Source organism: Strongylocentrotus purpuratus, unplaced genomic scaffold (assembly GCF_000002235.5).
Source record: "Strongylocentrotus purpuratus isolate Spur 01 unplaced genomic scaffold, Spur_5.0 spur5_scaffold_12, whole genome shotgun sequence".
NCBI classification, from domain to species: Eukaryota; Metazoa; Echinodermata; class Echinoidea; order Camarodonta; family Strongylocentrotidae; genus Strongylocentrotus; species Strongylocentrotus purpuratus.
This window is the reverse complement of record NW_022145597.1, coordinates 19,121,825-19,138,978: the sequence shown is the minus strand read 5'-3', so window position 1 is coordinate 19,138,978 and position 17,154 is coordinate 19,121,825. Positions and strand designations below refer to the sequence as shown.

The 17,154-nt window shown below is 40.5% G+C and overlaps 1 protein-coding gene across 1 annotated transcript in view; it reads right to left on the bottom strand.

The window, feature by feature from the left end:
- LOC100892749 (angiomotin) overlaps nt 1-17,154 on the bottom strand; it is a 45,179-nt gene that overhangs the window by 12,174 nt on the left and 15,851 nt on the right. Inside the window, exons 3-4 of the mRNA XM_030982013.1 lie at nt 4,774-4,981; nt 1,890-2,034 (exon numbers count right to left, since the gene is read on the bottom strand). Of these exons, the coding sequence (XP_030837873.1) occupies nt 1,890-2,034; nt 4,774-4,981 (353 nt within the window). The remainder of the gene's footprint in view (nt 1-1,889; nt 2,035-4,773; nt 4,982-17,154) is intronic.

Sequence of the window (17,154 nt, the reverse complement as noted above, 5' to 3'; positions counted from 1 at the left end):
AAACATATTTCCATAAAACCTTCAGTCAGGCCTAACACCCCTCAACAGCGCTTCATAGTCTTACATTGAAGACCCCATGATACTGTAAAAAACTTCAAACTTTCGCAAATTGTTACCAACAGCCTCTGACATAGCAAGAAACTTTAGTGACCTCCAAAAATTTAAAGTTGTGTCAAATGTGACTCAATAGTTTTGTGGCATGAAACTTTCATATACATATATATATGTCGCGAATCTGAACTACTCATAAACATGCAGGAACATTTTATATATTAAAGTGAAGCTTCCACGGAAAACAGTATTGAACTACTGATGGAGCCACCCTACTAAAAAAAGACTAATAAATAAATAAATAAAAAATAAATAAGCTTTCAAGTTTAGTAGTATGTTTTATGACCGACATGGGTTCGTTCCTCATTATAACCATCACCATGGATTGTTGTTCGTCCCTAGAGGTCAACAAACTTGGTAGTGTACCCATCCTGGCCAGGCAGATACCCAGACAAACAACGGCATTCAGGGAATTTAGGGAATGCCAAGTATTTTCCCAGTACATAGTTAGTTTCCCATCAAGCTGGGGTGCCCGAGAGATTGGCTCAAGAAGTTGGGACGGTGTTGAAAGACGCGTGTCTGACCTTGCGAGACCGGGGTCAGTCCCAAATTCATAAAACATGCTCCGTAAATACCACTGACTTTATCTGGTGGTAATGGAGGGATGACAAGGGGGTGGAATGGAATCTGAGCTCATGCACACATAACATGGTTTTTTAATTTTTTAAATTAAATGTAAAGAGTGAAGAACAATCATTATTAATCCAATTTACTCCACTAAAGCTGTTGTGACTGTATTTTACCATCACTGTAATTTTCTATGATTATGTTTATTTCTTTTCGTAAACTGATCTGTAAACGTTAACCAATGAAAAACAATGGACAATAAATGGTTAATTTCAATTGCAATCTCGATTTGTCTTAGTGGAATAGATCGAAAAAAGGATCAATATCTATCTATTAGTATTAGCACCTGCGCTACATTTCAATACTATACATCATGTTTGTATCTACTCGAGTACTGGCTTGTCACTAATGTTTGTCAATCTTAGTTGTGTGTCAATGTGCATAGGCCTACTCCTCCTGAAGCTCCTTGACCTGCATGTACATACATACGTGTACATGTAAGTGTTATCAGTTAAACTTTACACTTTGATAACAAAATGTCAAACTAAGTGCTTGTCAGCACACCAATTTCCCTTCATTTATCGGTAAACAAAGTGTTGCTCACACAGATCCCCAGAAATTTTACAAAACTGTTTGATCATTCTCATGCACTCCAAAAAGTAGTATTCTTTGGGTGCAGTAAACTTTGGTTAATAATAATAATGGGCATTAGGTCTTGCAGCTTACTACACATTCCATCAACGGAGTGAAATTAATAATTCTGTCAATATCAAATTTTTACTGGATATATCATAATCTTCATGAAATCACTCTTGCCCAACCATCTCATAATAATACCGGTAAGCATAATAACAATAGTGGGTTCTTGTATATCGCGCTCATGTCTGTAAAACTTGACACTCCTGGTGCTTTACAGATCATTTTCCCTGTCCTGTTTCTTTAATATCAACGTCAGAGAAGTGAAGAGAGTCCACCCGCACCCCCCCCCCCCCCCCACTCAGTGTTATTTAAGTTACGCGTATGCATGTTCCCTCCTTTTGAAAACACCCCCCTAAGTCCGGTGTAAAGTCAATACGGGCCAGATTTTGTGTACTACGAGCCGGACTTTGGTGCGTGAAAAGTACCCCTTTACCAGACATTTTGGGAACACTCATGCAGTCCCTCCGACCCCGGAGTGGGGGGGGGGGGGGGGGGGGAGGAGAGTCCATTACCTGTTAAATCTCGATTCCTCTCCTGTAGTTTCTTGACTTCTACTTCAAGTTTGGCCCGGACGAGCTTCTCGAGGTGCTCCCTCTTGTGCGTTGATTCAATTAGCTTCTCATGCTCCGTCTGTACCTTATGGATCTCTTGCTCAAACTGCACAAGGAAATATAATCATAAGACCAATTTACTTACTAATTTCCTAATAAATGCACATGGGAATAATTCAACAATGATGATTTCTTTAACTCAATTTCCAGTCAAATAATATTATACAACTTGGACATAATAATATTCATTATTACCCGTATCAGACATCTGAGCTGGTCATTTACAAAACCGTATTGCCCTAGTTTTCACTAGCAGTGGGAACGGAGGGGTATATTCTTTGTATTTTCCTTGGTCTCCCTGCGCGTATTGACTTTGACGTGTAGAGACGAGTGAAAATATACCTTGGTATTTTCCACGGTCTCGCATCCAGGCATCTCTTATTGACCGCGCCGTATTGTTTCATTTTCATTGCGCATCTATTATGCGTACGAGAACCTACGCACTTTGCGCGCACTCTATTGTGACGTAATAATCACACCAAATGCACACTGTTTGTAGTGTATCCAAAATTTTGTCAAGCACTGGATGCACAGTGCTGGCTTGACAAAGTTTGTTCAGTTCTTGAGATTGTCATGGTGGATTTCTGTATTTGCTCTAGATGTCTGATTTGGATAACAATAAAAATATTGACTGGCTTTACTTTCGGGGGATATCAGAAATATTGACCGCGCTAAGACCATATTGCCCTCGTCTTTCGACTCGGGGCAATATGATCTGAGCTTGGTCAATATATCTGATATACCCCTCAAGGCCAGTCAATATTATATAATTACTGTCTACTAATCTTTCAATGCCTCGGAAGCTCATAGGAGTAAGAAAATGTTATCTGTCTACCATTTCCTTTTCCTGGGTAAAGAGCGTTAATGAATGCCTTGCTACCAGAAATGAATCCTTGGAAAGCTGGTAAGACCAGTGTCAAGCCAACCTTTTGAATGTCAATTCTTGACAAACCTCCCCAAAAGGCACTCGGTCATATATCTTTGAATATTAGAAACTGAAAAGCTAACTATTCTTAGCAACTGCACTTTTTATTTTTGTTCTAAAGTGAAGTATGAAATAGGATTTTTTTTAAAATAAATTAACAATTATCAAATCAAGTTCTCATGGATAGGCTCTGAATCACATGGTTTTCCATTGCCCCTTGAACTACCCGTCACTTCCTTAAACATGAAATAGATTGTAAATACTAGTACATGTAAATAGAGGTGGCGAATTCAGTTAATACATAGATGTATATATCTACACTTGAAAATGCATTTTCTTTCCATGTGAGTAGGGCCTAGATCTTGACAACAGGTGAACTCAGGGTTTTTAATAACGACTACCATCACCACCACTGATTTCACCTAGATTAATTTCATCAAGCAATTGAGCAATTAATGTCAAACCCCATTCTGCTTTTCCAAATCTCACAGAACTGATTTGCAATGAAAACAACAGTGGGCAGAAATGCTGTTTACAATTCATCCTTGACAATCAGCATAATTTCAGCACACTTTATGGTTTAGAATAGACTATAAATCTAATGCACATTACTGCCATAAAACTGACTCAAGGGAGACAAATCTTCTAAAATTTTGCAAATTTCTGTATTTGTCAACTTTCTTTCTGTAATTGTCCTTGACATGAGCATATTTCCTGCATGGTTGATACAGTCACTAACTAGCTATGTTTACATGAAATCATTGTAGTTTTAAACTTTACATTTGAGAAACGTCAAAGTTATGAGGGTTCGCACGGGACTGAAACAACAAGTTTTCAAAGTTTTAAACTACAAGCCGGACAAGCAGTGATTTTTACGAACTTTGAGCAAGGATTCCCCACTGCTCATAGTTATCGCGCTAACTTTAAGATTGCTCTTGGTTTGTAACTTCAAGGCATCTGCACAGTCCCCGACTACAGAATAGCTTTGACGTTTAAAGCTATGACCTAAACTTTAAGTTAACAGACTGCCATGTGAACCTCACTAGTAGCTGTTCTAGCCTATTGCACATTATGGCCAGAAAATTGACTCATGGATGAATCTTCTTGGCAACTCTCTCTTATTAGCCTAGGTCTCCAGTATTTGCCTTTGGACTCGGTTGTTTCATAACCATATCATTGTAATGAATAGTAATGCAGAAATGTTTCTGGGACCAGTTTTTATAAATCTAACAAATTCAAAAACTGTAAGAAAAATTTGCTCTCAGCCAATCAAATGCCAGGATTTCAGTAGCTTATAACAGTAATTGAAACTTGTCATTGACAACAAGTTTTGATGAAACAGGGCCCTGATGCATTTGTCATCCTACACATTTGACATTGTAGCTTGTCTAATCAATTGAACTTTATGGTCGTTAAAAAAAGTACTCAGGAGGCCTCTCTTCATCAGCTCGAGATTGCCAAATATCCCGCTATTTGAACTACCCCGATCGCAAATTGTCCAGTTAATTTGCGTCATCAGTTCGAAGTTGTATTTAGCGGGATATTTGGTCGAGATAATCATCCCAAGATATCTTCGGCTAGTTTGCAAAATATCCCGCTATTTGATCAGTGCGTCTTCACCAGCCCGAAGACTCACACTATGCACGAACGCTGAGCAAAATTTGTCAAGCTCGAGCTTCAAGTTTCAAGTTTTGAGGTCAAGTCTCGAGCTGATGAAGACGCGATTTGTAACTTCGGGACTATTTCCCAAATCAGAAATAGCGGGCAATTTGGTAATCTTGAGCTGATGAAGACAGGCCTATGCAGCTTGTCTAATCAATTGCACATTGGGGTCGTTAAAAGAAGTTCTGGGGGACAAACCTTTAGCAACTTGGCAACTTTTTGGTAGTTGGTCTCGAGCTCTTGTCTGAGGACGCTGTTCTCGTCCGATAAGATCTCCACCATGTGAGTCGCCCTGGACGCGATGGCTTCATGGTCCAGCTCAAAGTTCGCCTGAGATGCCTGGGAGGCGGGGGAGGGGTGAGGGGCGGGGGCGTCGGTCGATAGAGGGGAGGTGCTGGACGTACTGCTGCAGGAGAAAGAGACAAAGAGAGATGGAGAGATGACTTTTGACTTTTCAGATACAGTTGTGTCATTTAATCTTCTTTCAAAGTTCAAACTAAGAAACTTTTCTTTCAGATTAAGAACCTTTGCCCTAACATGCTGCATTTTGAATTTTAGAAAACAGGAGAATCATGTTGTAATTCATCATTTGCAAATAAATAGGATATATTTTACTGATTCTAATTGAGAAAAAGATTTGGGCAATTAACACAAATATTCTAAATGATTTTATAATGGTTCCATTTTTAGTCTATCATCAAAGATGTATTCAAATTGTTTATTAAGGGTTAGAGGAGGAAATTCATCTTAACTTCTAAACCAAGTGAAAAGGGAGGGAAACGTCAAACCTTGCCAAGTTCTGCCATACACACATACATAAATATGGAAAACTCAACAGAGTTTAGAAATAACGCTAAAAGTGAAATGGGGTGTCAAAATGTTCAGATCCATGCCCACGCCCCCCCCCCTCCCACCCCTCCTCCTCCCCAACAAACAAACATTTTGAAATAGTAGGACACTTTTGGTCGCAGCAGGCATGCAGTTCATGCAATAAATTTCATACAATGTCATGTCCATGTCTACATACTACACCCAAGGTGAATTGCTTGTTTGGTCTACAACCAGTTCGTCTACTACCCAATTGATCTATTTCCATATGGTCTGCACCCAGCCTATCTGCTACCCACATGGTATAATAATCATTTAATCATTAATAATAATAATCATTAAATGATTATTACATCTTATGGATAGTAGACGAAATAAGCATCAGACAAACTGGGAATTAGACCGACTCGAATTTAGACTAAATGAGGAATAGACCAAATGGGTAGTAGACGACTAGACGAGCTGGGTGTAGACCATATTAAGGGAATAGACCAATTGGGTCGTAGAGAAACTGGTTGTAGACCAAATGGCAATCCACACACCCAACATCCTAAATGTGTGTCACATTGTAACCCCTACTACTGCCCAATGTGATTCAATGAAATTTAGGTTGCACATATCATCAGTCCAATCATAATTCCTTTGCATAGAGGGCTGCCCCTTCGTCACCTCCAGGTTTCTACTAACACGAAGCATGCCAAATGATTAAAGCCCCTTCAAAGTGTTGGGAGCCCCAACAATTTGATGGCAAAGTTTCACTTAAATTGTATTATAATTTGAAAGAGGATGTCAATTAAGACATAATTCGGCAAGGATTTTCATAATAAATGTGTTTGAAGTCGAATATTGATGAAATAATACAACATTTTGGTTTTCTGCATACAACAGAAAACCCAAACTATTTATTCTTTTATCAATATTTTTCTTCAAACACAATTTTTTTGGGGGAAATCTTTGCAGAAGTGTATCTTAAATGACATCCTCTTTCACGTTATGATACAATTTAGGTAAAATTTTGCCTTCAAATTTTGGGCTCCCAACACTTTAGAGGGGCTTTAAGATTACCATGCAACTTGCTTTATAGCTGAAGGCAAATAATAATAAACAAAATTGCTTTAGAAACCAGCACCTTTTGCAAGTGTCAGAAAAAAATGAGAAGCTGCATGCTGTACGATAATTGAATCACAACATGAACTTGTGTGATTCGTGAAAGTTTCTTGACTTCAACATTTCTTGTCAGCAGATTTAAGGTTTTAAAGCAGTTTAACATCTACATGTAATAGTAAATGGGACTGTTAACTTAAGGTTAAATGGGGGAAGGGTCTGTAATCAAGTTTATCTATTCATTCTCTTTTAAAAGAGGCGGCCAAAACCTATGAGAGAAGAAGCTTGTTCTGAAAATATTAGCTGAAATTAAGTCATACATGTATATAAAACAAATGTTATTAAATCAAAACCATTCGGGACCACCACTATCTCCACTAATCTTGAATGTCAATTGAAAACAGATAGTTTTACAGGTTTGGTTTGCATTGGGAGGGTGAAAAGACGAGGGCAACTCCCCTTCCCGTTCATCGATCCCCATCCATTGCTCTACCGGTGCCTTCACTGCTAAAGACATTAGCAGTCAGGGAAACAGGCGGCACATACACAAACATGACGACATAATAGAAGAATTCAAGGCATCTGTTCTTGAGTCGCGCCTTCCTCCCCTCATCAGCAGTTTGTACTTGACTTCATTCCTCCAAGACTATTCTCTCATCTCTGCTCGTCTCAAAGGAAGGACCGCTCTTTTCCTCCCCCCCCCCCCCTCTCCCCCCTCTCTCTTTCTTTCATCTCTTCCTCTCTTCCCTCTCTTTCCCCCTCCCCATCTTTCACTCTCTCACCAACTTTCTTACTTTCTTGAACATCTCTTTCAAACCTCCTCTTCCTTCTCCTTTTCTTGTGTGTGAACTCTTTTTTGTTCTTCTTTTACATCTTTCTTCCCTCAACCCTCTTCTTCCTCCTATCTTTTGTCTTCCTCTATTTGTTTCTTTTTTTCTCTCATCCATGTCTCACAATCTTGTTCTGTATGATCTCTCTTTCTTCTCTGATCTCTTTTTGTTCTTAATCGCCTTCTGTCCTTCTGTCCCTCTGTCCATTTTCCCAATTTTTTAGTCTATCCCTTTCTACCTTCCTTTCTCCCCTTTCTGGATATATTTCTTCTCAGCTTGCTTCCCGCTCTTTTCCCTTACTGCTTCTCTCTCTCTCTCCGTTTCTCTCTCCCTGTCTCTTCTCATCACTCCAAGCATATCTCCCTTCTCTCTGCCTATCAACATAAAGACATGTGTAGTGGTACTTTCTGATGCAATCGTTGGTGTAGCTATGGAAGCAAAAGGGGATACCCCCCCCCTTCATGTGGCAAAAACGAAAGAGAGAAAAGGAGAGAAGAAAAAAAGTAGGAGAAGGAAATATGCCAAGGCAAGAAAAGAGGATATTGGGATCTACTTTGCACCCCCCCCCCCCCCTATAGCCTTGTTAATTCCCTTTTCATTGACAGATTACAACTGGAGCTGCCCCCACCCCCCCCCCCCCCCCCCCCCCCAATAATACAAGTGCCCTTCAATGGCTACGCCACTGGATGCAGTGCAACACACAGGCAATGGTTTGTAAACTGTGCTGTTTTGAGGTGTAATGGAAACTAGTACCAGACAGACAGCCAGCCGATACTAGACGAATGATGCGCAATGTCTACCTTTTCATCAACATGAAATGGAATACACAAGATAAATAATGAATGAGAGTTCAGAGTACTCTAGCTTCAAAAACACATTTTGAAAACACCTCAGAATTTAAACACAATATGCTCAATGGCTATCAAACACTACATTGGTTGTATTTCTAAATTGTTGTTATACAAAAACCATCATGTACATGTAGGGCCTACGCCAGCTACAGCCTAGTGTACATGAGGCTTGAGAATATATTTTCATGACCTTGACCCAATATTTTCACCCTATTTGATAAACTGCATGCAATAAATCGATTCATGCTGTTACAACTGAGGAATTACACTGCAACTTCACGCTTCATTCTCAGATGAAAATAGCCTTCTTTTTGTCATCATTACTTGTGTGAACTAGCAAACCAGGGGTCATATTATTATTGGCAATCAAAATTGATTAATAATCATGTTTCTCTTGCTATGGTGCATATCACATCATACCATCCACAGTGGTATGAATATTATTACTATCCACTAATACAATTTTTAGCACTGGCAGCGATTATTGGCGCAAAGGGCATTTCAAAATGCTGCCGAGTACCAATTTCATATTTGGAGCAAAAAAGAGACAACGTACTGTAACTGGGAAAACCTAATGCCTCGTCTATAAAGGACACTGCACCGGCAGAGATTTGAACCCTTATCCTCTTGAATGGGTGTCAAGAGCATGAACCACTGGATACGTGTGCGTGTAAACCCACCCATGGTCTTTGATCGATGCTCTCATTTTCCTCATGGCCAATTGAATGCCTCGTCTAAAGACGCATGCACCACCAGAGATTTGGACCCTTATCCTCTATTCCTCTTGAATGAGTGGCAAGTGCATAAACCACTGGACATGTGTGTATGTGTGCGTGTGAACCCACCCATGGTCTTTGATGCTCTCATTTTTCCTCAGGGCCAAGGTACATACACAGAAGGGAATGCCTGGAATCTCCCCTCACAGACAAACAGCCTGATGAGATCATGTCGCGGACAATACCGTACCTCCAACCAGGATTGTGTCCTATGCTTTAGAAGATTGATACAGGCGCACATGTGGGCCATCACATACTTGGTGCAGAGAGGCGAGAGTGAGATTGTATCGGGGAAAAATTATTAAAACAATTTCGGGGGCAACTTTTCAACCTTGTTTGCATGAAAATAACACTCTTTAATTTGTTTTGCCATGAACACTATGCAAATTTTTGGGGGCTCTTTTTGGTATTTCGGGGGCTAATACGCCCAGAGCCCCCGTGTATTTTTTTCACTGGATTGTATTTATTTGTATGAGCAATAATCACAGGAAAACAATGCCGAGGTGTCAGGGTTTGGAGAATAAGTCCACACACGAACTCTAGATGGAATGGTTAAAGATTCAACTCCTACCTGTGGTATGGACATACTGTACTTTGGGAAGACATTAAACAGTATTCGCTACTCTCTACCCAGGTGATGCAAATGGCCCCCGAAAAATTCAACTACACCTGTACAGACCCTCTAAATTGCAAAATAATAACATGAGGCCCATGCATAACGACCTTAATTTGGTAAAATCCTCACCCGAGGAAAAAAAGTAAGCATGGATCCCTGTACATGTATGCTGTATATAAGATGCTGTATCTAAAATCCATGTACAAGTAGGTCTACAACATAATTGTCTGTTTGGAGCCAGAAGGGCATTAACTTTTTTTTCTTTTTTTGCCACTACCATACCACTCGGCAGTTTCCCAGGTCCCTCACCGAAAATGCATGCAATTTTACTTTGAGTTGCAGTAGAAGGCGCCGATTTAATAATAATAATAACAGTAAATAATGCTGTTTTAAAAACCAAAGATGGCAGAATAATTCATTTTCCTCCAAGTCCAAACAGAAATCCAGACATTTGGTCCAAGTTTCTGAGTGGTGAGTTTGACAGTGCTTGAGTTGGGAAGTATTTTTTTTTTTTTTTTTTTTTTTGCGGCCGAATATTCGGGTACGAGAAATCGTACCCGAGTAGTTGTCAACCGTGCGAGTACTCGAGCATTCGACTACCCGTCGCAGCCTTAATGTACATATATGAGGAACAAGTCAGGTAGACTCAATAACAATACATAAAGCAGAGTAATGATCTTACGAGGCAAGCACAAAGTACAAATGGACATGTGCAGTCAGCATCAATGATGAGGCTACAGGTCACTCACCCACTGTAACACCAAGTTTACAAACACTTATTAGGTTATATCTCTGAATTGTGAGATCATGAGGTACAGTACATGCACTTCTGAATGACCCTGCCTTTTTTCTCCATGTTTATCTTGATACAAGCAGTTACTTATAGTGAATTGTATTGAACTTCAATTCATCCACACACTCTCAAATCATTTGAAATTGAAGAAACATTCAAATACCGGGGATCGCAGGGAATAGAAAGAAATGATATTGATTTGATTGGGATTTGTCATTTTCAACGGGCAATGCTTTTTCTCAAAGAAGTCTAAGCAATTAGTACAAGCCAATGGAATTCCTCCAAGCAGTCTGGACCAGGTTTAACACGTATCTACTGTAGCCGATGACATGATGCTACAGTACTGGGAGCATTGACCACGCAGTACTAACATGGGACACATCTTTCATCAGGACACTATTTGAGTTGACCTTAGGGGATGCCTTAGCATCTCTCTACAGCATCATCCCCATGTCTCACTGGGCCCGTTTCCATTTGCCCAAATTTTAAAAAGTGCAACACTGATTCTGATCAGGGGAAAACTTGAGTCCAATCAGGACTACAAGTGTCTCAAGGAAACTCAGGCTCATTCACGAAGTAGCCCACTATTTCGTTAATGAACAGGTTATAATTTGCTGATAAAGAAATACACAAAAATTATTAAATCATCTGTTTGGAGCCAGAAGGGTGTTAACTCTGTGTAAAATAATAAAAATTAATGCCCTTCTCGCTCTAAAACTGACGATATGCTTTGTAGTTTTAAATAATTGTTTGAGCAAGTGGGGATCAACTCAGCCTTAATGAAGATAGTTACAATTTAGTTTCAAACTCGTACCATTTTCCTTGAGAAGCGATGATTGGTACTAAAATGTCAAGCTGAAGCTTGCTCGGCCTAATGGAAACGCATCTCAGGGGGCATCTTCCATGCTGCTTAGTTTATTGCACAATGGAATGTACCTGTAAATTACTTGGGTTGGAATGTCCAATGCAGCACAGACCGTGACATCGGACAGTCTCATCAACGTACAGGATTCAGACCCTACATGTATATTCTAACCAACACACGTTCTGTTATGGCACAGTCACACGGCCACTTACGGTAGCTGCGGATGCTTACGGATAAAAGTCCGTAAGCATCCGCAAGGATCCGTATCATCCGTAAGCATCCGTATCCATCCGTAATTCAATCCGCAGGATCCGCAGACATACGCAGATCCGCAGCGGAATTTTGAAAATCTCAAAATTTTGCTGCGGATGAAATATACGTAAGCATCCGCAGAATATACGTTATCCATACGTAAAATACGTAACTCATACGTAAGATACGTAAACTTATCCGCAGGATACGTTAGATACGTAACTGATCCGCACACTTTGTCGGGTGTGCGGATGCCTGCGGATACATAGGGGTACGTAAACACTATTACGTAGGAGTTACGTATGTTTAACGTATTTTTGACATATATATTGCGGATCTTACGATAGGACTTGCGGTAATTGCGTATGCTTGCGGATGGGATACGAATATTACGGATGGGATACGGATGTTACGGATTGGATATGTATGTTACGGTTGAGATACGGATAATATGCGGAATTTTTACCTATGTCTTCTTTCATTTCGGCGGATGTCGCCCATGCCAAATGGTCTTCACTTGGGTATGCAACCCTGGATGCTGCCAGCATCCTCATCATTGTCAGTTCTTCAACTGTAGACTTTCACAGGTCACTCAAGATGGAGAGAGAACGCCGCCTTGTGTTGCTGGATTGTTTGATGGCCATCCAACACAATCAGATGCAGATGAAGATCCTGATGGCCAAGATGCAAGCCATCCTTGAAAGGAGAAAAGAGAGGATGTGTTGGGTTCGTCACTGGATCACATTGCGACCACACCAGGGTGCCTATGGTAACCTGATGCACCTGCTACGCAATGAGGATGTTCAGGGCTTCCGCAACTTCACCCGCATCACACCTGCCATGTTTGCCGAAATGGTCACCCGCCTCACTCCTCGCTTACAGAAGTATGATACCTGGTACAGGAAGGCCCTTCCAGTAGGCTTGAAGGTCGCCATCACCATGCGCTACCTTGCCAGTGGGGACTCCTACCACAGCCTGATGTACCTATTCTATGTACCCCACAACACCATCTCACTCTTGGTGTTGGACGTGTGTCAGGCCATCTACGCTGAGTATGGCGAGGAGACCATCAGCAACCCATCTACTCCAGAGGGGTGGAAGGGCATTGCCCAGACCTTCTCCGACCGGTGGAACTTCCACCATTGCCTGGGAGCCTTAGATGGCAAGCACATCCGCATCAAGGCACCCGCGAACTGTGGCTCCCAGTTCTACAACTATAAGGGGTACAACTCGATTGTACTCCTTGCCCTGGTTGATGGCAACTACAAGTTCCGGTGGGTGGAGGTGGGAGCAGGTGGTGCGAGTTCTGATGCCCAGATTTGGAACACGTGCAGTCTGAAAGAGGCAATTGACGATGAGAACATTGGAATACCACCAGATGAGCCACTGCCTCATGACGATCGAGACATCCCTTATTTCGTGATTGCTGACGCTGCATTTGCACTACGCACCACCCTGATGAAGCCTTTTGGTGCCAAGCCACTGACCATGGAGGAGAGGATATTTAACTATAGACTTTCCAGAGCCAGGAGATGTGTGGAGAATGCCTTTGGCATTCTTGCAAACAGATTCCGGTGTCTTCTGAGTGCTATGGCACAGGTGCCTTCCACAGTGGAGACCATCGTCCTCGCCTGCCTGTGCATCCACAACCTCCTGAGAGACCAGGCATCCGCTGAGCAGAATGGCATGATGGACAGAGAGGACGACCAGCACAACATCATCCCGGGTGCATGGAGAGAGGGGGGCGTGCTGGATGACATGCAACAGAGGCTTGCTGGCAACTACACCACCAAGATTGCCAAGCGCCAGCGCCTGTACCTCAAGCATTACTACAATGGCACCGCCGGAGCAGTTCCCTGGCAGCAGCGCATGGCCTAAGCAGTTGGCCAAACATAACAAACAGACAAATCATGCAACTCTTGATGCTTAAATTTGACAACAAAAAAATTGAACAAGGTAACGAAAGGATGTAAATTTATTTATAAAATCTGTGTTGAGAAAATCTTTAAAACTCCTATTTCACAAAACAAATGGAGGAACATTGTTTCAAAACCAATTGTTACTTGGGACAAAATTTATATGATTCCTTTTAAATGTTCTTTATCAAGAAAACTTAGATATTTACAATATAAAATTCTTCATAATATCCTTGGTGTTAACAAGTATCTGAAAACTGTTGGTATATTAAATTTGTGTTCTTTTTGTTCAAAACACTCTGAAACTATTGCCCATTTATTTTGGGAATGCCCCTTCAATCGTCGATTTTTAGATGATTTTGAAAAATACACTCTCAAAAGTGAAATAATGTTATCTTTTAATGATTTTGTATTTGGCATACCAGGTGGAAATTATTCTTCTTTTAATTTTGATATTTTATATGCTAAATATTATATATTTTCAACTAGGTGTTTAAATGGTTATTTATCGTTTTCATCATTTAAAAAGAAATTAAAATATCAGCATGAGATAGAACGCGTTATGAACACGCAACGAAATAAGTGTATTGTACATCTTGATGGGTCGAGGCACATCGAGCTTATTTAAATTTTGTTTTGCTATATTTTGTTTTCTATACATGTATAATATTGTTTGTAATGTATTACATGCATTTTGCATTTGATTATCGTCGGTGGGCGTCCAAAATCTCGTAAGTCGTTTTTTTTTGGAAAACACTTTTGCGAACTTTTGGAAGCAGTATCACTCGACTAATTATCTGTAAAAATCTCGTATACCATCTTGTCACATGGTTAGAAATCCACTTTTCCATTGGCTATGGTATACGAGATTTTGACAGATAGTTAGTCGAGTGATACTGCTTCTAAAAGTTCATAAGTGTTTTCCAAAAAAACAGACTTACGATCCACGTGGGTTTATATGCGGATGGTGCGGACGCCAGAGGAAGCCGACATGCGCAGACACGAGCGTAACTTATCCGTATCGTCCGTAAGTCATCCGTATCGTCCGTAAGTCATCCGTATCGTCCGTAAGTCATCCGTAAGTCGTCAGTAACATGTGTCAGCGGGTTGGCAGCGGATGGGTTCATCCGCAGGTTTTACCCGTAACATCCGTAATTCATACGTAACATCCGTAACTAATCCGTATCGTCCGCAGAATATAGGTAACTTTTGCTCAAATTTCCGTATTGGGGTTAAAAATTACGCATTTTCATTATCCAAATATACGCAGGCATCCGCAGGTCCGTAACATGGCCGTGTGACTGTAGCATTAGTTTGGAGCAAACAGGGGCCTTTTACTCGAAACCGTCATAAGTCTAAGTCGTGGACAACTCGACATCACATAGAAACGCATGTTAATTCTATAACACATGTATCAATGGGATCCACGAACTTAGACTTATGACGGTTTCTATAGTAACGGGCCCCAGGGCACTAACCCACATACTTTACTATGGAGTTAATGCCCTTCTGGCTCTGAACAGACAATTTATGAAATTATGGAAGGTTCAATCAAGAAATTACAAACCAGAAACCTGGTTATACATGTACTACTTTAATTTCACCTGTTTGGAGCTAGAGTGACGTTAACTTCATAAACTTAAACAAATACTTAATGCATACCTGCCAACATTTGAAAATGAGAATTAAGAATTTTTAGCACGGTATGTCTTCGAAAATAAGAAATCTGTACCCTTAACAGGCGTTCGTACATGCAGCGGCAGTGTAACTGGCAATACGCGGTAAATCTGTGCAAAAAAGCGAATACAAATTCGCTGCTCAATCATGCAGCCCTTCAACGCACGCAATACGTGAACCCTCACATCGCGACGTACGATAAAACAAGCTTAATTTGGCTGAAGCAACACAAAAAAAAACTTTTGAAAATCTGGAGTATTCCGGATTATTCGGAAGGGTTGGCAGGTATGTCAATGCCCTGTTGGCTCCTAACTCGATTTATTACATACAAAATAAAACAATAAAATATTATATCACATGTATAAAGTTTATTGCTTCCATTCATCATTTGTTACCATTCTCGGAGGGATAGGGGGGGGGATGCTTCGGAAGGGAATAAAAACGATTTATCCCCTGCTTTAGTTATAAACCAGATTTATTCAATATCAAATACTTGTGTGGTATCACATTGCTGGCCCTAAGTAATGGCTGACAGAATTATAACAGTGTTTTGAAAGTGAATAAGTGAGGGGTTTAAAAAGTGCCTGTAGTTTTGTTTGTTTGTTTGTTTGTTTGTTTTACCTGACTGCTATTAAAGAAAGCATGTGTATGCTTGTAAAGTAAGCAACCAGGGGACCCACAGCTTTAAGCCCTCTCCAAGGGACTTGGTAATGAGAATTGAGAATTAATACCTTTAATACCAAGGGGAATAGCGCATCGACTTGGTTTCAACCCGGGTCCTCTCGGTTACAAGAGTTGAAGACCACTGGTCTACCACTGAGCCATCGCACCTCCATTGAATTTATTAATTAATGAATTAGTTTCATGCTACAATACAAAGTCCCCTTTGCTTTGTCCTATATGTGTGTTATTAAAAATAAATACAGAAAAATAAAAAGCACTACACTGGTAATATGTACAACGTATGTCACTTATTTTGTTGCAGGCTAATTGTATGTAATTCACTGCATTATGGGGGTGTTGTGGTGTAGTGGTTCGTTTCCTTGACACTCACTCCAAGGGTTGGGGGTTCAAATCCCAGCCCCGACCTTAAGATGACTTTTGGCAAGTTATATATCCACACTTGCCACTCTCCACCCAGGTGAATACGGGTACCTGGTAGCTGCTGGGGTAAGAATAATTACAGGCCCACGGAATGCTGATGAGGCTTCCCAGGGTACACTAAGGGTGCGTTCAAGCAATTTTTTAAAGCTAGAATCACAAATCAAATGGTTACTTCGGTAGATCGTTCAAGCGAGTTTCCATCAACGCTGATTCTCGCTCATTTCAAGCCCACCCACTGCGCATCACACTGCGCAATTTGAACCAGGAAGTAAAGGTCAACTTCGCCCCGCTGCTTTCTGAATTTGATTACGGTCGCCTATTGGCCAAACCAAAAGCAGGCCACGATAATGACGTTATAGAATCATGATTGAGATCTCCATTGTCACGGTGTTCAAGCGATTTTAGTGACCGTGATTCTGCAGAATTATGTTACAAAACGCATCTTTTTTAGTGTTTCATGTTTGCGTTATTTTTATGACCGACGAAAAATCACTTGAAACTGCTTGAAAGCAACCGTGTTTTAAACTAAACGTTTTTGAAAAAAACATGTTTCTAGGGTAAAAAAGTGTCGCTTGAACGCACCCTAAATTATCATCATTATTTTATGATAGCATCACGTGCAAGCAAGGCTTCAAAGTTATTGGCCCGGCCCTGAGACTAGTGAGACAGACAGCATTCCTTCCACACAGTCAGTCAGTCTTTCAGCAAACAAACACGTTCATCATCTCAAAACATTTCTCACCATGTATCCAAATCAGAACCATTTTTAAAGGTACTGTCGATATATAGTTTTGAAAAAGAAAATTCCTGTGTGTAACACTTGATCATGCATCATTTAATCTTGAGCAATAAAGCAGTTTCCAAAGCCTAAAGCTAAATTTTGTCTTCTGTAATTGTTGAAATAAAATTGATCGACAGAGATTTACCACAACACAAGAAATACATGTACTTTGGTTTATTTTGATGT